This window comes from Nuphar pumila, chromosome 3 (genome assembly GCF_984573655.1).
Source record: "Nuphar pumila chromosome 3, dmNupPumi1.hap1.1, whole genome shotgun sequence".
In the NCBI taxonomy this organism is placed as follows: domain Eukaryota; kingdom Viridiplantae; phylum Streptophyta; class Magnoliopsida; order Nymphaeales; family Nymphaeaceae; genus Nuphar; species Nuphar pumila.
Window position 1 is genome coordinate 7172824 of NC_143251.1, and position 25199 is coordinate 7198022.

Here is a 25199-nt window from a genome sequence, read left to right on the forward strand (position 1 = left end):
GCTATCCACGCTGGGAGGAGCCCCCAAACCCTCCTTCTATAAGGGCAAAAACTCTAAATCAAGCTCCACAACTCATCAAATCGAATGATGTTACCCACGCTGGGAGGAGCCCTTAGACCCCTCTTCTGTAAGGGTAAAAACTCTAAATCAGACTCCACAACTTTTCAAGTTGAATGATGCTACCTACGCTGGGAGGAGCCCCCAAACCTCTCTCCTGTAAGGGTAAAAACTCTAAATCAGGATCTATAACTCATTTAGTTGAATGATGCTACCCACGTTGGGAGGAGCCCCCAATCCCTCTTTCTGTAAGGGTAAAAACTCTGAATCGGACTCCACAACAATCAATGTGCAGGTCAGTCGGTGCTTGATGGAGCAATGTAGGATCTTCTGCTGGATGTACACAGAAGCAGAAAGAGAAGGGAGAAATAGAGAGAGAGAGAGGGTTGATGTTCATGGCCTCCTTCAGGAGAGATTTCTTTTTCGGATAATTCTGCAGTGCAGAGACCGGGTCTTAAATAATCATCTTCGGGGCACTTAAGTCTTTACAATCACTCTTTTTCTAGAATCAATATTTTTTTTTGGCACCAATGGAGGAGAGGGTACTTAAGTCTTTGCAATCACATCAAACTCCAATGCTAATTAATGCTGACAAACATGGGGATACGAGATGCACATGCTTAAATACGTGGCGCTCTTTGGGAACCTCCGAACATGAGATGGAGCTACCGGCCCTGTTCGGGGGGGGGGGGGGGGAGGGGACCATATAACCTGCTTCGCTATCTATGTGCCACCACGCCGCCTTATTCAATAGTAGGGGTGGGCATCAGAACGGGCTCATTTACTAACGGACCGGGTTTTAGCTCTGCTCTTGACGGGTTCGGGTCTAAAAGAAACTCATAGCCCGATCTATTGGTGGACCGGGTTTGATCCAGCCCGGCCTAACACAATCTTAAAATGCATAAATGCTTGATTGAAATTATGGGTTAACCAGAATAGTTCATTCAATTAATTCTTAATTAGTGTAACAAATTAAGTAAATAGTAATGATTAACAAATAGCAAGTTTCTATGCAACTAATTAAGTAAATAATAATAGTTATCTAAGTTACTATGTAATAGTTAATTTCAAAAAATCTTATATTATTAAAAAATTAACAAATAACTCAGGCCTAGCCCGGGCTTACGTATATAATGGGCTAAGTTTCAGCCTGGTACCTAATGAACCCGAGCCTAAAATCATGGCCCAAACCTGGACCATGGCGGGCTGGGTCGGTTTGGTCCATCGATGCTGCCGAGTGGGTTGCCCACCCCTATTCAATAGTGAGATCGAATGATCTTGATCCCTCTAGCACGTTCCTCTCTCTCTTAAACATCTAATGCTACTGATTGCCACAATTAGTATTAAAAAAACGTTTTTACTTTTTATAAAATTACGTCTAGTATAGAGTGTACAGGAGTGGTGAACTTAGTCGTATGTTTGGCAATATGGGCCATGTGTATTCCCTTTTATACCTAGAAAGTGATTGGTAGTTAATTTGAGGAAAAAAATGTGGTACTTATGTAATGCAACCTATAAGCTTCTAAAATACTACTAAGGCCAAAAGAGGCCCAGTGCCATTTTTTTGGCATTTAGCTAGCCTTTTGTTTGGGGGGGGGGGGGGGAAGCCATGCAATGGGATGCAAACACAAAGCGACGGAGCTAAAAATCTAAATTAGGGTGGGCATAAATATATAGTAAAAAAGGAAAAATAATTATTAATAAGCTATAATAATATGTTTAGAAAACTCAAATAGTTATCTAAAGTGTTGTACCTTTTACAATTGACAACATTGATTTTTCATATTTAGAAAACAATTCACAATTGATTCACTGCTAATTCATTAAAAAATTAGTAATTAATAAAAATCATGGAAGTCTCATTTATAGTAATTGATAAAAAAATGAAATCCTTAATATTCTAACAAAAATCAAGCATTTATTATTCATTGGTTCATGTTTAATGCTAATTGAAAAAGAAAAAATACATAGAAACACTAAAATCATAATTAAATGTTCATGAAAATTTATAAACCCCAATTCCTACAAACGTCATAAATTTTGTATTTATGCTAATTGCTAAAAAAATAGAGCCCATAATATTCTATTAAGAATCAAGAATTCATTATTCATAAATTCATGCCTAATAGTGATGCAGAGCATCCAAAGATTTAGAATTCAGAAGCGGAGTTGGATTCCAATCCAACTCTCAAGACCCGATCCGAGCATCGCTACCCGAGGCGATCCACAAGCGTGTAGGACGTCTCTTATCCTAGTGGATCTACAGTTTAGTCGATGGTCGTCGTGCTCCTTCGCTAGATGCTTCGATTCCATTGCGTCTTCATGAAATCATAATTTTTTGGATATTTTACCTACAATCTTTATTTCATGTAATTTTATTTTTTATTTTTTTATTTTTATTTTTTTAAGAGTTGGAGTAGGATTCTTTTGTGGCATTAGAGGGTGTATGAGGAATGCAGGTAGTTTTTATTTTTCGTAATTGCATTTTTCTAATGCATTTTTGTGCAGGATTCAATTCATTGTACAATCTGGATTCGGATCTCAATCCATTTCAATGGAGCCTTAGTTGGCGTTATTTAGAGTGGACCATTTTGGACCTAATTCAAATCTCAGCCTTGACTGGTCCAAGTCAATATGGTTGTTAGTCCCTTAATGGCCCTTGGCAAAAAGTAGTCATTCAAACTTGTTTTTGGAGCAAGGCTTGGGAAGGCCATACCATCTTTATGGTGGCTCTTCCCCAAGCTCCAAGCCCTTTATGAGGTGGAGGTCGACCAAGATAGAGTGGGGTTGCTTCTCTTTGAAAGAAATTTTGTTTGGTGTGGCTGAAAATCTCGGTTGGAAAAGAGATCTTCTTGGAGTGAAAGAAAGTCGATTTTCGCTTGGGCATGTAAGGTGATCTTGTCTAGATCGACCTTGAGAGCTTAGCAAACGTTTTTTTTTTGTTCGTGTTGGCTGGTGGTTCAAGTTGCAGTTTGTGGGGTTTTAGTTTGGTGTTGGCTGCTTCCCAGCGACATCTCATTGTCATCTTCATCTAGATAACAAAATTGTTGATTTACTTGTTCCTTCATTCTATTTTTTTATGTGTTTTCTCGTTGAATATTGCTTGTGAGTTGTAGTGGTTTATTTGCTGTATTCGAATGAATGATTAGAAGTATTTTATGTTACGAATTGAATTTGTTGTTGAAAGGAAATCCCAACTCATTATGAAAGTGCGAAACTCATTTTCTACTAAGAAACAAGATTTTCTGTTACGAGCTGTCAGGGATGGCTCCAAAGAAATGATCATATCGGCCTCGATACTGGTTGATTTATGGCATTCTTTAGCTTTTTGAAAAGCTAAGACAATCATCTACAACTTTGTAGTTGAGGCCATTTCGTGAATCGACTTTCTGCATACTTGAAAACTGTTGATAAGGTTTCAGACAGACTGAATTTCACTGTCACTTATTTGTTACAAAACACACCTGGTGGTGTTCCATATTTTTTAATTATCTTGAGACTCTCTACATGAAAAATTAATTTGTTTGATTCTGTGGAAAGCTAAGACATAGCTCTAAAACTTTCGTGTTCATTATCATAGTTGAATCTTCATTTAAAAGTCTCAAAATTAACCCTCTTTCTGCTACTGTCGAATAGTTGAGAATTTAATTCATTTGTCAATATCCTGATTTTAGAATCTGAGAATTCTAATTTCCTGCATGATTTATGAACCTAAAACTTGAATTATTAGCTGGATACTTTTGAAATTAATTACTGTTTTGAGCTTCATCTGATTCATATGTTTACAAGCTTGAAATTCTTGTTGATGTGATTGCGTGTGACGAATCCTCGATTACATTTTACTACAACATCACCTACCATTTTGAGAATTCAAAAAGTCGTAGAGACTCGTAGAAAACTAAAAAAAAATCTAAATCTTAGCTTGTTAGAAAGGTTTGAATCTGATATGTGTTTTCTCTGTTGGTGGTTTCTGCAAACTCTATTGTCTGAATGGTCAAAAACCCTTTCGAACAGACTGTTCGTGGAGTTCGAAAGTCTGTCATAGACTTGTATGTCTGTTCCAGTCTCGAGTCTGTGGAACGGACACCTCTAATCCGAATTTAGTAATTTTGGATTCGTTGGAAAGGTGTGCAAGTCGCGCACAAAATTTTTTTGGACTACCTCTGTCGAAACAGAGTGCACGGGTCCCAAAAATCCTATTTTTTCGAGTTCTATTCGAACTCATCTTCGTGAAACCTTTCGCAAGTGTTAAGATCCGTTTGAATCTTGGATCGGTGCTCACCGAGTCCGCATCAAATAGTTTGAAAATACACAAAACCCTAATATTATAACTAAAGATTTATGTCATAATAAAAAAACTAAATCAAAACCTAAAATCGTAACAAACATCATCAATAGATATGCTAATTGAGACAAGCTTCCCCAATTTGAATTCTAGAAAACCAAATTAAATGCACCTTACTTTTCCGAATATAATGAAAATGACTCCCCGTAGAAGACCTACTCTTCAAGCTACCTACCTCCTACTTAGCAATGGACAAAATTGCCATCATTGGTCACATATTCTGACCAAGTTAAGATGAATAGATCTGAACCAGCTGATCCAACAGGTTGGATGCAGATCAAGCATATTCCTATAGAGTCATGGTCCAAACCCTTGATCCAACCCATGCATATATGCTTCTAGTTGGATTTACACCATTCTGGATTTAGTATGCCATGATCAAGTCAGGCAGTAAACTGGTCAAGCATATTTTGGTCAGATCTTGACAGTGAGACCTGATCATCCCACTTTCAAGTGGGTTGAACCTATGAAAGGAACATGTCTGACCCTTTTACAACCTGCTCCAATCAAATGACATTCTCGGTTTAGTTTTTAGACCTGGGCTTGAATCTAGATCTAAAGTTTGCGCTAATCATGTCAGGTATCCATAATGAAGTTAAAACAAAAGTCAGGTCGGGTGGTGCCCACCCTGACCGGATCTCTCATTGGGTGAGCAGTCAGGTCAGGGTGGGCACTGCACACCCTGACCCGACCTTCACTGAGTTAGGGTGGGCACTGCCCACCCTGATCTGAACCCCCCTATTGGGGGAATTTTCTGGTCACCCTAGCCTCAATGTGGCTCGGCTACTGTTTCAATGTGTTGCCTGGTGAAAGGTATTATGTGTCGTTGGGCCTCACTCCTGTTAAACAGGAGGAGAGTACTAGAGCATGGCCGAAACCACAACACAACCTCTCATTCAAAGCTCCCAAACATAGCCTTAGTGTAATTGTTCTGGAGTCATCTCAATGCTCCATTGGCCATATGAACATGGCTGCTATATATTGCACTGGCCTTCAAGCATTTTTTTGAAGTTAGCATATCACTACTTTTTGTAAAAAATTATGATAATTTGAGCAGGTAAAATGAATCTTGACGGACAAATTTCTTATAAATCGCATTCTTGTCTTCATTTGAGAGTTTGAGATGTGTTAGGATTGTGAAATTTGTATTGGAAGTCCAATATTTTTAGATGGACTCAAGTAACTTTATGTAATTAATACATTTATCGTACAAAGTGAGCAATGGGGATGCATTTGTATTAGGGGTGTCAACGGGTTGGGTTTACCTGGATCCGACCCAGACCAAACCCTATAGGGTTTGGGTATGGTGACAAATAAGAAGACCCGGTTAAGACCTGGGTCTGGACCCGAAGGTTTGATTAATACATGGATCCAGGTATAGTTTGTGAAATTTTATACCACCTGGGCCTGACCCAAGTTCCGATTAAGATCCACAAATTTTCAATGTGAAAATGATAAAAAATATTATTTTACCGGGTATGGTCTGGATCTGGTTCATGTAGTTCTTATCAGTATGGTTTCTCTTATAGTAGACCCTATTAGACCTGGGTCCGGACTCGATACCATACCCGAAAATCTGGTCTAAGTTTGGTTTCACCTGGGTCCGAAGCAAACCCGACCCGTTGACACCCCTAATTTATATAAGGAGTCCGGACAAGGTGCAATCACATGGCACAAAATTTGTGCATTAAGCACCTGATTGCCCTCCATCAGGCCTTGGCCCCACAACTGACAGGCCTGTCCCCAAGATGGAGGGTGATCAGGTGCTTAATGCACAAATATTTGTGCAATCATATTGCACCTGATCTTTTCATAAAGGGGAGAATACAAAAGGATTTACTTTATAATGAAAATGCCTGTTTTGGGGCTTGTACAAAAGACACTCCCGTAGAGAATTTATTGCAAGAGGATTCCAATCTTCAACTTGCCATTCAGACAAAGGAGATATCTAATCCCTATAAAGATGGCTACGTCAACAAGGAGGCAATTACCATGAGAAGGCTGAATGATTTCAGGATAAAGTGATTAAGGAATCCAATTTTCAACTTACTATCCATAATGCAACCATTAGTCATAGCAAAGAAATGGATTCTTCTGGAAATAAGAGACCCTACAAGAAATTGGAGTCCAGTAACGTCCTGCTCTTAACAGGTCCAAATTTAATTGGATCTAAGAGATTCATATGTGGGTCCATTGAAGGTAGTGGATTTGAGGATAAAGAGATCAAAACGGATCTAGGGAGAAGCCCAAGTCCTAAGGCAGGAAAAAACAAGTCAAGAGTAACTTGTATGGCTGAACAAATAGAGGAGTTCAATAAGAGAAGAAATGCAAAATCTCATAGGGGAGCTGGTGTGAAAAAAAAAACTCTTAAATGGGATGTTAATGCAGACATACCATAAGGAAGTCCAAATGTTACAGATAGGGAGGTGTCTTCTACAGAGGCCTGGATTAATCTCAATGTTCATGCCAAATGAAAGTATTATCTTGGAATGTGAGAGGCTTGGGTAGATCTTGGGTCAGGAAGGAGATTTATGACATTATGATTTCTAATCAAATTGATTTGGCGTTTTTGTTATAATGTAAACTCTCAGTTGGTGCAGCTCAGAAATCTCACAGGAACAGCTTAGAGAGATTTTATGAATATGAAAGTTTTCTGTGTAAATGGATCCCCCAAAAAGTAGCTTGTTACCTCCCTAAGATTGGGGTCCTGGGAATGGATAGGGTTTGGAAGGATAAACCACCTGATTGGTTTCTTTCAGACATGTTTTCTAGTGTAATTGGTTTTTTGTAATCTGGTAGGGGTTTGCCTAACCCCAGCTTGTCAGTTATAAGAAAAAAAACACCTAAATCTTGCATTTAGTTTGTGCTGCTTCACTTCATCACCAAGAGTAGTAAGTGGTATATAATGTGGTGTCCTACTATCATTTACCCATTTCTTTTGGACGGTGGAACAATAAGATCACTAATCTCATAAAAAGCGAGTTCATTCAAAGCCATCTTCTCATATCAAAGACAGTTAGCATTCCACGAGCCGCTGCTTGCTCCATATCTTCTGAAAATTCACAAACACGCAAATTTGGTCATGCGCGCGCACACGCACACACACACACACACACACACAGAGAGAGAGAGAGAGAGAGAGAGAGAGAGAGATTCTTTTTTTCCTTCCACTGCAATGAACAGTAACACAGCGGCCAAAACGAAGAGGCCCACAAGTAAAATGACAAACAATTAAGACTTTATTTATAAAAACACATTGAACAACCACAAACACCAAAGAACACTCTTGAGAAGTGAGAACCATCCTCCCTTTCTTCTCCAAGAAAAGAATAAGCAGAGAGAGAGAGAGAGTACAAAAACCATAGCTGCACAAAAGCTTCTAAATTCTATCAATGGCTTCGGGGCATCTTCTACACTGTACAGAGATGCTTCCAACGCTATTAAATCTCCAGCAAGTAAAGAAAAACATCAAACAGCTTACTCTCCAGGAAACCAACCAACTGTTGTCCAAATCAGCCGATCCTCCTGCAAGACGATTTACATGCAGTCAGCATCTATACAAAACAAATAAATTTGTTTTTTGGAGAAAAAACCCATGGGTGGAGTAGTGAACTATGTAGGATCAATAAACAGCAAATTGAATTCCTATCAATGGTCTTCACTACCAATGAAATATCGAAGATTATAGGCTATTGCAATTAACAGCTTCAAGGTTTGTGCAGGAATATCAAAGAGTTTCTTTATTATCCATGAATTCTGTAGATAGGGAATAGAATGAAGGAAAATCCCTTATAACCTTTTTAACTAACGCCTTGTGGCTGCATGTTGCAGGTGTGTGGCTGCATCTTGAATGGAAAACAATAGGGAATCATATCATATTGGCCAAACGTTGTGGCCGTTGCCTGGCTCTCATAATGGTCTCATCATTATGCCTGATCCATTCTGATAGTCGCCATGGCTTCTGCCAGTTCCACTTGAACTGAAGAAGCCACTGGTGGTGACTCCTCTTCCATCTCCAAAGTTTCCCTCCCTGTCCCACCACTGCCAGCTTCTTCCCAACAGTTAATTGTCCCCCTGCGGCCATCTGAAACACCAAGTTCCAATTGGCTAAAAATCTATGTGGTGACAAAGCATTAAGAGTGATACAACCAGATAATTGAAGAATGCAAGATATCGGCAAGGGATAACATGCCTTCCGTGTCTGGCTAGGGAACAACACAGTTCTTGGAACTGAGCCATTTGCTATTCCAGATGTGTATTTGAGTTGCTTTGGTGCTGGAACACTCGTGGGTGAGGACAAGCCATTGGTATCATCTGCAGAGTGCTTTGTTGGCCCATGTGGACTTGCCTGTCAATTGCATGATAAAATTATTAGGATTTGGAATCTTGTGATTTGCACAGTTAAAGTTTTGGCTTTGGAGAAATTGTGGATGCATGAATTCATTTTCATGTTGATACTAACAGATACAAGCTAGCAGATCATAAGTTAAACCAGTGACCAGTTGTAATTTGAGGATAAGAGCAGTTAAACCACTCGACCAGTTGTAACAGCTTTTTGTAGAAAGAATGTGGTCGTATGCATGCCACCAAGCTAGTATACCCTGATTTAGTCAGTAAACCTGTTCTGCATCATGAAGAAATCTCCTTTTAGCCCATTGACTTAGATATGACACTAACACAACCATTTGTGAACATTGTCAAACATACGTTGGACATGGCCGATGCTATATCCATGACTTTACTCACGTGATCTATGTCAGACAGACACTTGACTTAACATGTGTATCCCGTATCAACATGAACAACACTGGACACACCATGACTCTTCATGGATATGGTCAAACTTGTGTTGGGTACAACCAACACTGTTTTTTAAACTTATCTATTTTTTTATGATTTTAATTGTTTATTTGTATTCACTTTTGTGCTTTTTCTTTTAAAATTGTCATTCATTATATTACATTTCAATTAGCAACTTAAATTAATTCTTTAATGTTTTTAATCATGATGAGTTGAATTGTTATTCAAAAATTTGCACTATATATACACATGATATTTAAAAAATATCCCGAATTTATAGAATGATAGTGTATTTTATTCTCATCCTTTAATAACATTAATAGTGGCATTATCACAAAAATATCATATTACCTAAAACTCTCTCTCTCTCTCTCTCTCTCTCTCTCTCTCTCTCTCTCTCTCTCTCTCTCTCTCTCTCTCTCTCTCTCTCTCTCCCCACAAGTGTCAAAATTCTGTTCTCAGGATTTCCTTAAACAGCATAAAAATATAGAAATAAAATAATATCACAATATATAGCCAAGATCCTAAATATATCAAAATACTATTGGGATTTTCATGGCCTGTGAATATCCTATGATAATATCACAATGAATATCTTGCCAATATCTTTTACATGGTTTATCCACAGTGTGGTGCCCAACTGTCCTATTGACAAGAAAACTCTCTTACACGTTGGCAGGTGAGATGGCTAGAATAAATTGGCAATTAGGAGAGACAAAAGATGATATAAAGACAGGAGTGATCATATCTGCTACTCCATTTGTTTATGTGGACAATGCAATGGAGCAGATAAAACCAGGAAAAGATAAACGAAAAGGAGACAGAAGATGTTTAAATTTGATCACGAGATGATAAATTAAGAGTAACAATATAAAACATATCTGGCAAAAGGTTATATTTGTATTTCGCAACAACAATAACCCAGAATAAATAAGCATACACTAGCCCAGGATAAATAATAATACTGAACCACTAAAAGATCAAAACATAGAGAGCAAGAAACTAGGGCATCTTTACATAAAAGTACTGGATTCCACACAAGCTCTAGAATCAAGATAGTCAACACAGTGAAAGTCCTCATTCTGCACGACCTATTTCATGGATGGGCCTACCATCTGTTTCATTAAAGAAAGTAAAAGCAAAAAAGACAGCAACTTGAGTGCTCCACTCTCCCTGCTGCACCATCTCTAGGGTCTTGAAAGAATCCCAAAACGTAAAAGCAAACTCAAGTAACCTAGTGCAATGTTTTGACCAAGTCCTTGTGACAAGTTACTTAACTAGGTAGGACTTCCACTATCTCATCAGCACCATCTCTACGGAGTCTTGAAAGAACCCAAACATGTTACAGCAATGTTGTCTAACTGACCTAGTAAAACGGGTTTGCTATAGTATCTATGAATAAGCCTAACTTGCTCAAAAGATCTGGCCTAGGTAAAGGCAGTTGGGGTCTCTGTATGTCAGCAACATTAAAAACCATATTGGCATTTTATGGCAGAAACAAAATGAAGGAATGTAGTAGTACTTTAACCCAACGCATATCTGCATTAGAAACCAAATTAAAGACCAATCAAAGGAGATGAAAATTGAAAAAGATAGTCTCACCAATGATGATGGGGTCAGAGAAGTTGCGATAGCATGCTCTCTCAACCAAAGTTGCTTCTCAGTTTCCCTTCTTCGTGCTTCGCTCTGTCTTAGCAAACCAACAAGTTCATTCATTTGTTCTTTGATTTCCTTGTTCTCAATTTCTTTATCTCGTAATCGGCATCTGTTAATAAGTTATGGTGAATACTTAACAAAATGGGCTAACCAGTGAATCACCCAGAGAAGTAATTGCACAAAAAAAAATGTTAATATAGGGAAACAAAAAAAGACCAAACGAAAGCAATTTTAACACTAAGGTCTTTAGCAATACCTGGCATCAGCAGAAGTGTTAAAGATGTACTGAAGTAAGCCCTTTGCATCTCCCATTGTACGCAGTTGATTCCATCGACTGCGCCCTGTAAATGCACGTTCACGCTCCTCTGCTTCAGAGAGTTGTGATGCCATTGCTACAAGTGTATTTGAAGATATGTTCAACATATTTTCTAGTGATGTGATTCTCGACAACCTTGCATCTGGTGTCATGGTAGACAACCTGAATGAAAAGGTACAAAAAACATTAGTCCATTCATAGTATGTAGAACATAGATACAATCTTATATGTTGTTTGTTCATTACATAAGCATGTCTGCCCTGGTATGCCTGATCAAATTTGTTATAAACAGGAAAGATGAACTAACTCACAAAGGACATACCTAATAGGTGCTCCATTCTTTCCTTTGGGTGGACTAAGTCCTTTAGATATGTTTTCATCCACTTGTTTCAAAATAGATAGTTCTTCTGCCATTGCAGCTCGTCTAGAAAACAGCACAGTTAGAAAAATTAGTGATATATGAAGCAACTTTTTACATTTTGAGAGAGAGAGAGAGTACATACACTTGGCTTTGCTTCTCATATTCAGAACGGACCTCATGAACGTTCACCATCACTTCCAGTTCATGATCAAGCCACCGTTGTAACAATTTTTCATTACTCTGAGGCTGAAACAAATAAGTCGGTAGTTTTTTGAGGAAATGGAATGAAATATCTAGGATGATGTTGCCGGGAAATGTTGGAGAAATACAGATTAACTTCATGATGGGAGATATACGATGTATACAGATCCAATAACTTGTATTTTATGTTGAATTACATGGATTTTCCCAAGTGACACTGAGTGGATGTAGCACACGTCCAATCTAAGTTCTATTCAAGTCTATGCAAGGCTCATAACCTTTAAACTTTTTCCATGTATCAAATTCACAAGTTAAAATAAACTGCACGAAAGATGTATAAATCTTAATCCACAAGTTACCTGGACAGCTGGAGCATTTCCACTAGCGCAAACTGGAAAAATAAGAGGATGTTAGAAAAATACTGATAAACCTAGTGGTGTGCAACAGGCAGGGCTGCTGAGAAGCCACCCATGGCCAGGCTTGTATGGATGGCTAGTCTTTTTGGGAGCCAGCCTGTGGTTGAATGGGCTCGGTGGCCCAGTCAAACATGGACCCCAGCAGGTCGGTGCACATGGTCTAATCCTTATAAAAGGATGAACAGCCCATGGGTAAACCATGGCGTGATCCATCTGTGCTGGGCCTGGGTTGACTCGAACCTCTGTCCACCCAAACTAGGCTGAGGCCTAGTCATCCATTTGGACCGATTTGATTGACCTGGTTGCAGCCTGTTGACGGGCTGGCCTATTGCCCAACCCTAGATGAACAACCGAAATGAGTTTCTCACAGACTAACAATCACCTGCATTATCATGTGTTGAAGATTTGCGAGCTTCTAACAACTCTTTAAGCCTCTTGGTGGCCATTGAAGCCTCTTCAGTCTTCCTTTGCAGAACCTAGAGAAAAGAGTTTTTGTTTTATTTGGCAGGGGTCTCTTAATACAAAACCATAACAGTACAGTTTTTTTTTAATCACAAAGAAAAATCATACAGCAATGTGAAAACATCATAAAGGGAAATTCCAGTAAGGAGATATATTTTCTACAGAAAGGGATTTTATGCGTGAATGTCATGTGGACATATAGGGGTCATAGCAGAACAATGTATACGTCCTTGTTAATCATGATCGACAGATAGAGCCACTTGGACACATTAATTTGCCTTTTCCTTGTTAGAAAGGTTACGAGTGAAAACTAGATCTATGGGATTTGAGACTAGACTATTCAGGGCACCTACTTTAAGCCAATAGAGAGTGGTGATTCTTAGATATTTTTTGATCTATCAGTACGTCTTGATGTCTAATTACTTATATGAAATGCATGAACGAGTCACCATCACAACATGCCTTGAGCACTAGAAATCAAAACCTTTGAAACAATCTCACTTTATTAACTAGCTTTTAGCTCATACTAGTCTATATACCAGCTTAACTTGCACATGCTGATGCACAGAACATATAAAACATGAATTAGAACACATACATGTAGATGAAGCAAACCTTCACCACAGGTATAAAACTGGTATGTCAGAAAATCCCATCATGAACTTACTTGAACTAATAAATTATGAAATAAGCATGTAATCCATCTTTTCATGCAATAATAAATCATCATATTATCACTGTCAACCAGCCTAAAACAAACACTTGAAAATTCACACAATTATTTCTACTTTCATCTACAATCCATTCTTTAAGAGTTGATTTATCTAAAGCAACATTAAGTCAATGTCTGCAGTAGTACCATTCTTTGGCGTTGATTCAATGCTTGCAGTTTATGCCGCTCATACTCATTCCTCCTCCCCTCCTTCTTCAGCTAAACAAGACCATGCAGATTACAAAAATGCAGAAAGTCAGTAAAGGGCAACTAGGAAACCACATAGAATTCGTAATGACATCAAGAAAGGAACTAGGGAAAAACAGCCAATAACAATGGATGTTTGCATCCATATTTTCAGAAAGAGCATATAAGTTCTACATCACCGGGCATGCTATATGTCAGTTCTTCCACAAATTGAACCGAAGTGGAACATCCATAACATTGTATGTATGTATATATGCACATATGTCTGGCATGAGTGAAAGAGAGGGATGGGGGGGGGGGATGCAAAAGCAAGCATTAAGTGTGCTTTCCTTTCCAAGATTAGTTGTGGCCAAGTACAAAGTCCAATTAGGATTTTGTATCATGCGGATGACATACAGATAAAACCTATTAGTCTGTTCCAACTTCCAATAATCAGCACCAATCTTTCTCTATCAGGAGCTCCAAGGGCATCATGCCTTGCCCTTCAGTTGCGAAAATCAAGAGCTGTTCACAAATTGTACTCTGTGCATGCTGACTTATGATGATACTCAGCAGTTTGTCAGAGAAGACTTCGTGCCTTTCATGGAATCAAAGAGCCAAGATATGCCACCAAGATTTCATGGATCAAATATGTTGAGTGTACGTACATGCCACAACAGATTTCCAACTGCCAAAAATTCCCTTGGACAGTATGCTATTCCAAGGGAGTTCAATTTGATGGGTTTGCCAAACTGAATTCAACATGATTTGCAACATGCGTGTGAAAGGGGAGTGCTACAGGAGTAGCTTAGCAAGAAAAAATCAAACATGATGTATCTACTATTACCTGCAACAGTTCCTTTTCACGAGAGGCCTTCCACATGCGAAACTGTTCTGCTTCTTGCTTTATTTTGTTTTGCAATTGAACCTATTTATTGGAAAATGAGTAGGAATAATATTACAGAAACTCCTCCATGGTGTAAAAGATATAAGGATGGATATGTAGAAACCAATTTGCTTGAGTACTGGTGAGGGGTGTGGGAAGTTTTGAGAAAACCTTCTGGGCCTTTATAGATTGTATCTCCTCTTGTAGCCGTTTAGCTGCTTCATCGCTTCTTTGCTTCTGCTTTAAAAGGTGAACATGGGTTTCTTGTTTCTTCTTAAGGTCTGAAATCTGCACAATGAGTGTTAACCTCCTCCAGTTGAGAATAGGAACCCGAGGCATATATTTGTACACAACAATACTGTTGAATTGAGAAGACTACTGAACCTGTGCTTCAAGAGATTTCAGCTTTTGCAAATGCATATCCTGCAATTTTTGAGCATGTCCATCTGAAGATGCAGAAAGGTTTTCAACTTCTGTCAAAAGTCCGTCCCTCTCTTGCTGTTGACAAGAAAGAATATATGAGTAATCCTGAAAAAACTTGGAAGGAAGCATATGTAGTTGAAGGTTTTGCATCTACCGCTACAGCCCTTTTTTCATCCTCGAGCTCCATAAGCTTCTTCCCAAAGTGCTGCTTAAGGGACTTGGTGTCAAACCCACCAATCATTTTCATCTCCGACTGAATAGAAAAGATCAAAATTGATTTAAGTAGAATTATTGATGCTGATGTAATGTAGTGAAGCAGCACAAACTGAATGCACAGATATTCCATAGCTATGAATCAAGGTGCAGTTTCAAGATATCATCATATATCAATGTGGATATTCTCAACCTATAAATTCTTTATTGGCACAACTTTTTGACACAACATACATAAAATGTTATGGATAAGATCCACTCAACTGGTATAGATAACCCAGTACAATGAAAATATCGCACTTTTTAATAATAAAAGGAAACTAGTGACAAGAATCATGGTAGAGGTAACAATGTCAATTCATAATAATAGACCCCGTAGCATGGAAAAGAATGACCAAACAAAAGACCATATGTGAGGCTTCTTGAATCTACTCTCCTAGATGGTAACGCCCTGTGATGATCTAAGAAGGATAGAATGCAGAGAGTAGGCAACAACCAGAATAAGCTCAAAACAAAAAGAGAAATCTAGATGAGCTGGCATCACATGCAGATGGTGAAATGAAAACAAGGCCTTTTTTAGAAACTGGCATCAGATAAGCCATTGGATCATCAGAATTGTAATTATAAAAAAGGGGGAATTCCTGTATCTGTGCAAAAGGCTTTTGGAGATTGTCGTGAATAACAAGACACACAGATAAAAGTCTAATAAAAACATCAGCATAAGATATAAGATATCCTAGAAGTCTTACAGCACAATTAGCCAAAGAAAACAAAGAATCTTCCACCTAAACACTGGAGAAAATAATTAAAGATAATTGTAAAAAATTCATTGAAATGGTCATGCCCTATACATAAAACACTTTTGAGTGTGGAATGGGGAGCTGATATGACTGACAAGTGAACTACATACATCCTAAAAGTTCGGACAGAGTCTGTCCTTGGAATCTGAATTTTTGGATTATCAAATACTTGACTATTTCTTCCTGATGAATGAAGTAAGCACTTCCTTTGCATTAAGAACTTCTCAGTCTGAATCTACAATGTAAAATAAAGATCTAGAAATGGATACACATAGGGCAACATATTTGGTATTACCAATAGAATCATACTATTAGTACTGCCTATAGTACCATACTATCTAGTAGACCTCCTTTAGTTTTTTAATATTTTATTGCATGTTTTGTAGATCATCCCCTACAGATGCAATCTCCATAGTTGATTTAGTGGAAAAGATGCATTATAGTAGAAATTTTGATGTTCAAAAAGTTTGAAATAATTTGAAGTTTAAATAGATTTTAAAGAAATCTAAAAATCACAGGCCCATATTTCACCAAAAGTTTACAATAAAAAGATCAATTTTTTTCATTGTAATAATTTAGTCAAAAGAATTTCTCTTTTTTGTAACAATGAAAACATGTCTCATAATTGATAGCATTGCACTAGCCTAAAGTTCACCTGTTTCTGCTCTAAACGTTTGTTCAACTCATTTAACTCTTTGTCCATGGTATCCTGCAGAAAAGTATGTTCACATTCTTTTGCTGATTCTTCATCTATCTCCTTGTAATTATCACCTGATGAAGGTATGTAGTAAAAAGCATAAGAAGTGCAATTTAAGTTGTAAAAATAGAAACTATAATACAAAGGCAGTATATTAAGTCACCAGAACCAACGGTAGTCCTTCCTATTTCCATTGGCACCAAATTGTCAGAATAAGTTCTGTTGGATGGCTGAAATGTTTTTGAGAGAGTATCATGAAATGCAAGATAAGTTCCATTAGAAACAGGCACTGCCCTATAATCAGATGATTCCATTCCTTGCAGTCCACTCTTAAAACCTTCTGACTTTTCAAAACAACCACCACTTTTCTGCAGAGCAAGATACAATTATGAAATATTTGAAATGTTTAAAGTATCTTAAAAAGTTCTATTTATCAAAGGCATCCTCAAATCACAGACGCACACTGCATACAGACTTTGCTGCAGTTTACATTTTGTGGTGCCAAATCCACAACGTTAACCTATTGAATTTATTTTAACTTATTAAGAGTCTCGATTAACATGGGAAATATGTTATGCAATTGAAGCAACACCAAACCTGCATATTTGCTGCACCCTGCTCTATATGCAGGTACGGGCTCCGGTATTCATTTAGTTTCCAACAAAGTTCCACATTAGTTGCTTCAAGCCAAGAAACCCTTTCTTTAAGAGCCTAATGAAAACCAGATTTATAAAATAAAGTCTCTTAAGTCAGGAATTTTCAAATAAGGAAGAAATTGTTAGTTGTGAACAAATGTGTTACTAGTACCAACTGTTACCTGTACTTCATCTGATGAAACACCTGCACGAGCAGAAAGTAGCTCTGCTTGCAAATATTCGAGTTGCTGGCGCATCCTTTGCATTTCACTTGATATAGGATCTCTGTTTACCTGCATAATTAAAAAGATTCACAAAACATTTATAAGAAAATACAGAACAAAATGCAGCCTATACTCATAAACACAAACAATTAAAAAGGATGTCGGTCCACACACAGTGAAATCTGAACAAAAAGTTAGAATTGGAGAATCTTACAATAGGCTTATTTTGAATATTCCGGGCACGATTTGCATATTTGAGAGAATTCAGACTTTCCTCTGCATTAATATCTGCTGGACTAATACAAGCTGCAAAAGCATGTAATTCAATGTCAAAACTTGTCTCAAAAGCAAAAGAGAAAAGTATGTTAATCAAATACAGATAAACAAAAAAACGAAAACTACATTGATGGATGCCAAACAGGGGTAACACAGTTAAAAAAGAAATCAACTTCTCAAGACAGCTAATACATAGGAGAGTCTGAATAACATGCCATTATCTCAAAGGCATGGTTAGACAGCTCACAAAATAAATTTTAGTAAAACATCTTAAAGTGCATAATGTAGATTTCTCTACATGAGTCAGCAGTTTTATTAAAGCTCTGTGTGAATCAAACAAGGTCCTGCCTTTACAAAGACATAAGTCATCCTCAGGAAAGAGTAGGTTTACGAGGCTTTACCTATCATAACGGTTCTGCTGTTTCCACCAAGAGAATCCTGCAAGAATGTCAAAAAAGGATATCAGAAAAGAAGGCAACAACATTTGCCTGTGTCAGTGCAGCTATATGCAACTGAAACCAGGTAAGCTTAAACATGTAAAACATGTTATCAAATGCAATTGAGCACAGATCAACCTGCAAGAGACGAGTAAGTTTGCTGTCCCTGTAAGGAACATGTGTGCCTTCTTTCCGTTTTTTCTCATCTCCAAGTGCACTTATAACATTGCCAAGTGCAAGAAGGCCCCTGTTAATGTGAACACCTGAAATAAGAAAAACAGAAAAAAAAAGAAACATCTGTGAAGATTCTGATCCTGTGACACTGCATTAACTTCAGCATGTCTAAATGTTAATAAAGCAGATGTTTACCCTCCTTAAAACGAAGACCATCAGAGCCTGTCCTTTTAGCACGTTCTGAGCCAGCAAGATCCACCAAGTGAAGCTTTGCACAAAGATAATCTTCACCAATATCATCTCCTGGATGGCCTTCCCCAGAAATAGCAAGATCTTCTCTGCGAATCTGCTCCATGGTGATTGTCAAAATGGCATGTGAACGACTGTTGCAAACAGGACAACGAAAGAAAAGAAAAACATAAACATAGGAGAGAAAATGAATGGACAGACCACAGAATTTATCCAATTTGAAATTCACATTTACTGTAGAATTATGGGAACTTGAAAATACATTATAACAGCAAGATAGTGTGAGAATGTCCATCTCTATATTTAATGCAGTTGCAGAATAAAAAAGTCCACAGAGAAAAAAGAGTATATAAAATGACAACATAAGAAAATAAAATTGGAAAAAAAGGGAGATTAACACAGGTAAGGAGACATGGAAAAGCAAGACAAATCCACATCAGGAAATACTACAACGAGAAGTTAGCATCATCATATAATACATAACACAATAGGCACGCTATCTTTTATGAACCCAATATGATCTAGAGTTTTTCCTGCAATTGGACAAGGATAGAATATAAGTCAAATAAATTTTAATCATATGTCAATGTGAATGCCATGGTAGATATGCACTTTATGAATAAATTCACCATTGAAACAGATAAGTCAAATAAATTTTAATCATATGTCAATGTGAATGGTAATGCCATGGTAGATATGCACAAGCACCAAAACTGGGTTCATGTTTCTGTTGCTAAAGTATGGAATTACATGCCCATATATGTGCATACATAATGTATTGATACATGTATACATGAATACATGCACACATATGCATATACATATACATATGCACATACGTAATTAGGTACTTACATAAGCACATACATAAATAGATGACTATGCATGTAGTTATGTATGTATTGTTGATGTTCTGAATAGCTTATAAAAAAATACTGGAAAAACTGAGAATATTTTGATATTTAAAAAAAAACTCTTTGTTTACAATAATCTTTATAGTTTCAAAATATTTTCGGAGAAATTCAGTTTATTTTGTTTTTGTAAATATCATTGTTATTTTTATCATTTATGAGAAAAAAAAACTCTCAGGCTGTTCTAAACCAAACACTTATTTTTACGTTCTCCTGAGAAAAACCATTGCCAAGATATTGTCAGGACCAATAGTGGTGCCCGTAACACACACACACACACAGATATATATATATATATATATATATATATATATATATATATATTGTGCATTACAGCATGCATGTGAGCTTTTCTGAGAGACAGAGAGACTATATTTTGACTATAGTTGGTTTTCCTCTTTGTCTAAGATAACAATCTATAAAGAATTATAGGTAAAGAGGGAAAAAGAATGATTAGACACATAACAGTACCTTGATTGATTGTTCATATTTGTGCTTCCAGTTGCTCGTCTCAATGAACCTTGCTCAAGACATGCAACCATTTCCTTTTTTGTAGTAACAACAATTTCTGTTGATCCTGCAAGTGTTATCACTCCACTTGAGTTTTCCCGTATCTGTATAGGTGGTTTCCCATGAATCGCCATCTTCCCTGTTCCATTAGCATCTGACTTCCCCAGGGATGCAAGGTCAAGTAAGTCGCACACCTCCTCTTTTAGGATCTTCACATCCACAGATATTCATTATGTACACCCCATCAGAGATAGGGAATACAAAATTAAGGAAACTATGAGAGAGAGAGAGAGGTAATGACACAGATTTGTTTCTCTAAGATGGGCTTCTTTCAATTAGACATGCCATAAGCAATGGGCACAAGCAAAACAAAATTTCCCCTGGTTCTACCATGCATCCACTATTTTAGTTTATTTTACTGTAATTAGTTATAGACAGCTTTTAGCTCTATTTTCCATTTGTTCACGCTTTAAAAAATAAGTGTTTTGCATGGTTTCTACGTAAACCATCTTATCTATTTTTAGGGTCAAGTGTTTGAATTATACTTGGTAATATGAGGTGTCGACCACATCATGTACATAGTGCCTAATTACATGATATCTTGTCATTCTTCCGCATGTATAGAGCTTCATATATGCGTATTAACTTGGAACTCCATGCCATATCTTCATGTTCCATTCTTGGCGATTTGCCGTTATGCAACTCAAACAAAACAGAAAACCTAACACCAATGATCTGATGCACGGGCAAAAGAAGCAATCAGCACAAAACAACGAACCTCAATAAATGAAACACGTAATTGGAATTCAATTTTATGCGAGAGGGCTTCAATTTTATTAAACAAAGTATCCATGACTTGAAGTATAATCCCAATTTGGCTGTCATCCCGATAACCAGTTCCCATCGTGTATGTCTTGCCCGAGCCCGTCTGCATCAAAATTCAAGCCACCAATCCACAATAAGCAACACCACCACCAGCCAACCTTCAAATTAAATACGACTCCTACTAAATATCAAAGGTCGTTCACCTGCCCATAAGCCAGAACCGTCGCATTGTACCCCTGAAACAAACCATCGACAAGCGGGGAGACGCATTCTTCGAAAATACTGGAGGATGGGGAACCGCTGCTTCCATAAACATGATCAAAGGTAAAAGAATGCGTCCCAATTTGCACCTGAATCAGTACATTAAACAGAACTCAATCAGAATTAGCCCAAGTTATCCCAAGATCATGACCACCAACATTAACTCACATTCTAGAAAATAACTAACATCGGCAAAAATAGAAATATCAGATATTACACCTTCAATTCAATCCAAATTCGCCTCCCCCTCTATATAACTACCAAAAACCAACAATTAAAAGCTACCCCCATATCCCCAAACGAGTCAAACCACGACTTGAGTGCGAATGAAAAATCAAGAAAACGGAGCCCGTGGACCGCAAAGTAAAAAAAAAAGATCAGAGAAAGGAAACCTTGATCCCCCCAACAACCAAACTAACCAAATCAAGCAAAACTAAAGATCAATTCAAAAGGGTACAAGAGGGAGGAAAAGGAGAATGAAGGGAGAAAATGCCTGAGGCATGCCGGGGACGACGGTGACACAATCCTTGCATCCCAGAGATCGCTCCTCGGCGATGAGAGGGCGGATGTGCACGGCGACCTTCACACAGCAATCCTCCCCACCAGACTCCATCAACCAACGTCTAATAAGAAGCTGCTCTTTTCAATTCTGCACCACCATTCCCCTTCTTCACACTCAGATCAGATCTACCACAGAGACAGAGAGAGGGAGCTATGGGAGGAAGAGGGGAGTATGTGTGTGTGTATTTGAGTGTGCCGGTAGAAGGTGTAGGCAGTAAAAAGGAGGGAAGAGGCGTCTCAAACAAGGAAGGAAGAGGGAGAATGGCGGTAATTGGAGAGAGAGAGAGAACCAATTTTGATATGTTTACGATACAATGTTCCTTGGTGCACACACCATTGTTTGTGTCATTTGTGTGTGTGTGGGGTGCTTGCTGAGTTGCTGGTCGGTAGTGGTGCCGTTGCTGGGCAACGGGCATTTTCAGTATACAAAAAATCAAAAAACAAAGAGAGAGATGCAGCAGAGACAGAGAGATGCAGCCTTGCACGCTCGGGTGCAAGCAGGGCCCACCACCTACCCCTCGCCACCTCCTTCTCTGTCTACGTGGGGACCACATATGGACACAACTCTCTACCTCTACGTTTGGAGAGGGTGGTGTATGTTCGCCCCCAGATGATTCACTGAATCCCACGTCTGTGTTTGGGGCTTTGAATGAACACCACGTATACAAGCACATGGGACTCGTATTCTCGTGTATGTTGACATAACTTTGCATCGGACTTTGGTGTTGTTGCAAAGACTTAAGTACCCTTTCTTGCTATTCTTTTCATAAAGTGATGGTTTAAGAAAATAACAAAAATGCCTTTCATTCAAAAAAGAAAAAACAAATAGTTCAAAAAAAAGACCAACATGTCCTCCATCCAGAAAGTCGAGGATGATGTTGACTCTTCAAAGTCTTCTTCTTTTTTCTTCGTTCAAAAAAAGGATAAACATGTCTTTCATTCAGAAAGTCGAGGATGATGTTGACTTTTCAAAGTCTTCTTCTTTCTCCGTAAAACACTGTAAAACTCTCTCTCTCTCTCTCTCTAGAGAAAAAATCAAGGGAGGCAAAGAGTTCTCCCTGGAGAAGGCCATGAACATCAACCCTCTCACTCTCTCTCTCTTCTCTCTCTACTTCTGTGCACATCCAACAGACGATCCTACATTGCTCCATCGCCATCTTCTTCTTCTTCCTTCTCCGTAAAACACTGTAAAACCCTCTCTCTCTCTCTAGAGAAGAAATCAAGGGAGGCAAAGAGTTCTCCCTCGAGAAGGCCATGAACATCAACTCTCTCACTCTCTCTCCCTTCTCTCTACTTCTGTGCACATCCAACAGACGATCCTACATTGCTCCATCGCCATCTTCTTCTTCTTCTTCTTCCTTCTCCGTAAAACACTGTAAAACCCTCTCTCTCTAGAGATGAAATCAAGGGAGGTAAAGAGTTCCCCCTGAAGAAGGCCATGAACATCAACCCTCTCACTCTCTCTCTACTTCTGTGCCTGATTTAGAGTTTTTGCCCTTACAGGAGGGGGGTCAGCGCCCTCCGGACCAAATTTTTTTTTAGCCTTCCAACAATGATTTGTAGTATTATCGGGCTATCCTACAGCAATTTGTAGTATTTTCGGGTCTCCAACGAAACGCTATAGTGATTAGTGTCTTCCGCAAATCGCTATAGCGATTTGTAGTGTCTTCCGCAAATCGCTATAGCGATTTGTAGTGTCTTCCGCAAATCACTATAGCGATTTTAGTGTTATTCAGTAAGCAAATCGCTGTAAATCGCTACCCGAATTAGGAAAAACCTGTCAGGATTTTCAACTTGATGAGTTGTTGGATTTTCCATTGATTTCTTCCAACCTTGCTTGGAACAAAAATATGTATTTCTCATCACGATACCCTGTGCATTTTTTGACCACGACACCCGAGACCCGTGCCGGGGGGAGCCCCCGGACCCCCCTCTTGTAAGGGCAAAAACTCTAAATCAGGTTCCACAACGAATCAAGTTAAACGATGCTACCCACGCTAGGAGGAGCCCCCAAACCCTCCTCCTATAAGGGCAAAAACTCTAAATCAAGTTGAACGATGCTATCCATGCTGGGAGGAGCCCCCAAACCTAGACTCCACAACTCATCAAGTTGAATGATGCTACCCACGCTGGGAGGAGCCCTCAGACCTCCCTTTTTGTAAGGGTAAAAACTCTGAATCAGACTCCACAACTCTTCAAGTTGAATGATGCTACCCACGTTGGGAGGAGCCCCCAAACCCCTCTCCTATAAGGGCAAAAACTCTGAATCAGGCTCCACAACGAATCAAGTTGAATGATGCTACCCACGCTGGGAGGAGCCCCCAAACCCTCCTCCTGTAAGGGTAAAAACTCTGAATCAGGATCTACAACTCATTTAATTGAATGATGCTACTCACGCTGGGAGGAGCCCCCAAACCCTCCTCCTGTAAGGGTAAAAACTCTGAATCAGGATCTACAACTCATTTAGTTGAATGATGCTACTCACGCTGGGAGGAGCCCCCAAACCCTCCTTCTGTAAGGGTAAAAACTCTGAATCAGACTCCACAACAGTCAATGTGGAGGTCAGCCGATGCTTGATGGAGCAATGTAAGATCTTCTGTTGAATGTGCATAAAAGCAGAAAGAGAAGTGAGAGGGTTGATGTTCATGGCCTCCTCCAGGAGAGATTTCTTTCTCAGATAATCCTGCAGTGCAAAGACTGGGTCTTAAATAATCATCTTCGGGGCACTTAAGTCTTTACAACCACTTCTTTTCAAGAATCATCATTTTTTTTTGGCACCAATGGAGGAGAGGGTACTTAAGTCTTTGCAACTGCATCAAACTCCAATGTTAATTAATGCTGACAAACATGGGGATACGAGACACACATGCTTACATACGTGGTGCTCTTTGGGACCCCGAACATGAGATGTAGCTAACTGTCTTGTTCGGGGGGGGACATATAACCTGCTTTGCTATGTTTGGGTGGGGGTAGGGAGGCATGGGAATGAAGGGAAAATGATGATATTAACCATCAGTAGTCTTTCGCTGTCTTGGGAATGACGGTCACAACGTATTTTTACTTCCCTCGAATTCTGAGGCTCTCTTTTTCTCAGCAACATTTCTTGGTTTCCGTTTCCGGCCAAAACAGAAGAAATTTCTCATTCGTGGAAGACGTTGAAATCAAAGGGGGCAGGCATCGCACCTGGTGAGAGCGACGGGGCGGCTCGCCTGCAATTTTTGAGTCTTACCGTTTGAGGTTTCTTATGAAAACTTAAAAGAGAGAAAAATAACCGGACTTAAATGTAAATCGCTCGTTTAGCTAGTACGGTGTTAGACAGCTTGAAGTGAACGCTGTTAGTTTTTTTTTTAAGAAGAAGGGGATACACGTTATCTTCTGCGGAGGAAGATCACCTTCCAAGTTAAAATGATGAATCGATATGCTTTCTTACTTGAAAAAGGGTAAAGAGAAACGATACTAGGATTGTACAATTTTAAACGGAACTCATGTTCTTACTTGTTTTTGAGTAAAACCAATGTTGTCAGTATCGGTATCGGCCCCGAATCGTTTGGCCACCCATTCAGCTGTATCGGCCCAAAAAATAATTGAAAAATATTACGTCATAA

General features: G+C 38.7%; 1 protein-coding gene and 1 long non-coding RNA gene across 2 annotated transcripts; both read right to left on the bottom strand.

Moving 5' to 3' along the window:
- Positions 1-7545: 7545 nt before the first annotated feature.
- Positions 7546-8486, bottom strand: LOC149841797 (uncharacterized). The gene is made up of 2 exons (XR_016431010.1): positions 8199-8486; positions 7546-7927 (listed from the first exon to the last, which is right to left on the bottom strand). It is a non-coding gene; the product is annotated as an uncharacterized LOC149841797 (long non-coding RNA).
- A 2618-nt stretch (positions 8487-11104) lies between these two features.
- LOC149841798 (kinesin-like protein KIN-4A) lies at positions 11105-21646 on the bottom strand. The gene is made up of 20 exons (XM_090000524.1): positions 21527-21646; positions 20976-21122; positions 20726-20875; positions 19909-20156; positions 18473-18660; positions 18155-18366; positions 18068-18104; positions 17605-17696; positions 17349-17459; positions 17129-17242; positions 16695-16899; positions 16490-16605; positions 14976-15074; positions 14360-14440; positions 13474-13545; positions 12535-12628; positions 12096-12127; positions 11678-11781; positions 11497-11598; positions 11105-11336 (listed from the first exon to the last, which is right to left on the bottom strand). Exons 1-20 carry the CDS (start codon positions 21644-21646, stop codon positions 11105-11107), a joined length of 2556 nt encoding a protein of 851 aa, XP_089856650.1.
- Positions 21647-25199: the final 3553 nt, after the last annotated feature.

Bases quoted from the DNA above. Each gene is read 5' to 3' on its own strand.
- LOC149841798 (XM_090000524.1), bottom strand. From the start codon at position 21,646: ATGGAGTCTGGTGGGGAGGATTGCTGTGTGAAGGTCGCCGTGCACATC. The intron at 12,128-12,534 runs GTGATTGTTAGT...TTATTTTTCCAG, and splicing joins TTCAACACATGATAATGCAG to TTTGCGCTAGTGGAAATGCT. The intron at 11,599-11,677 runs GTATGTACTCTC...GCTGTTTTCTAG, and splicing joins TATGAGAAGCAAAGCCAAGT to ACGAGCTGCAATGGCAGAAG.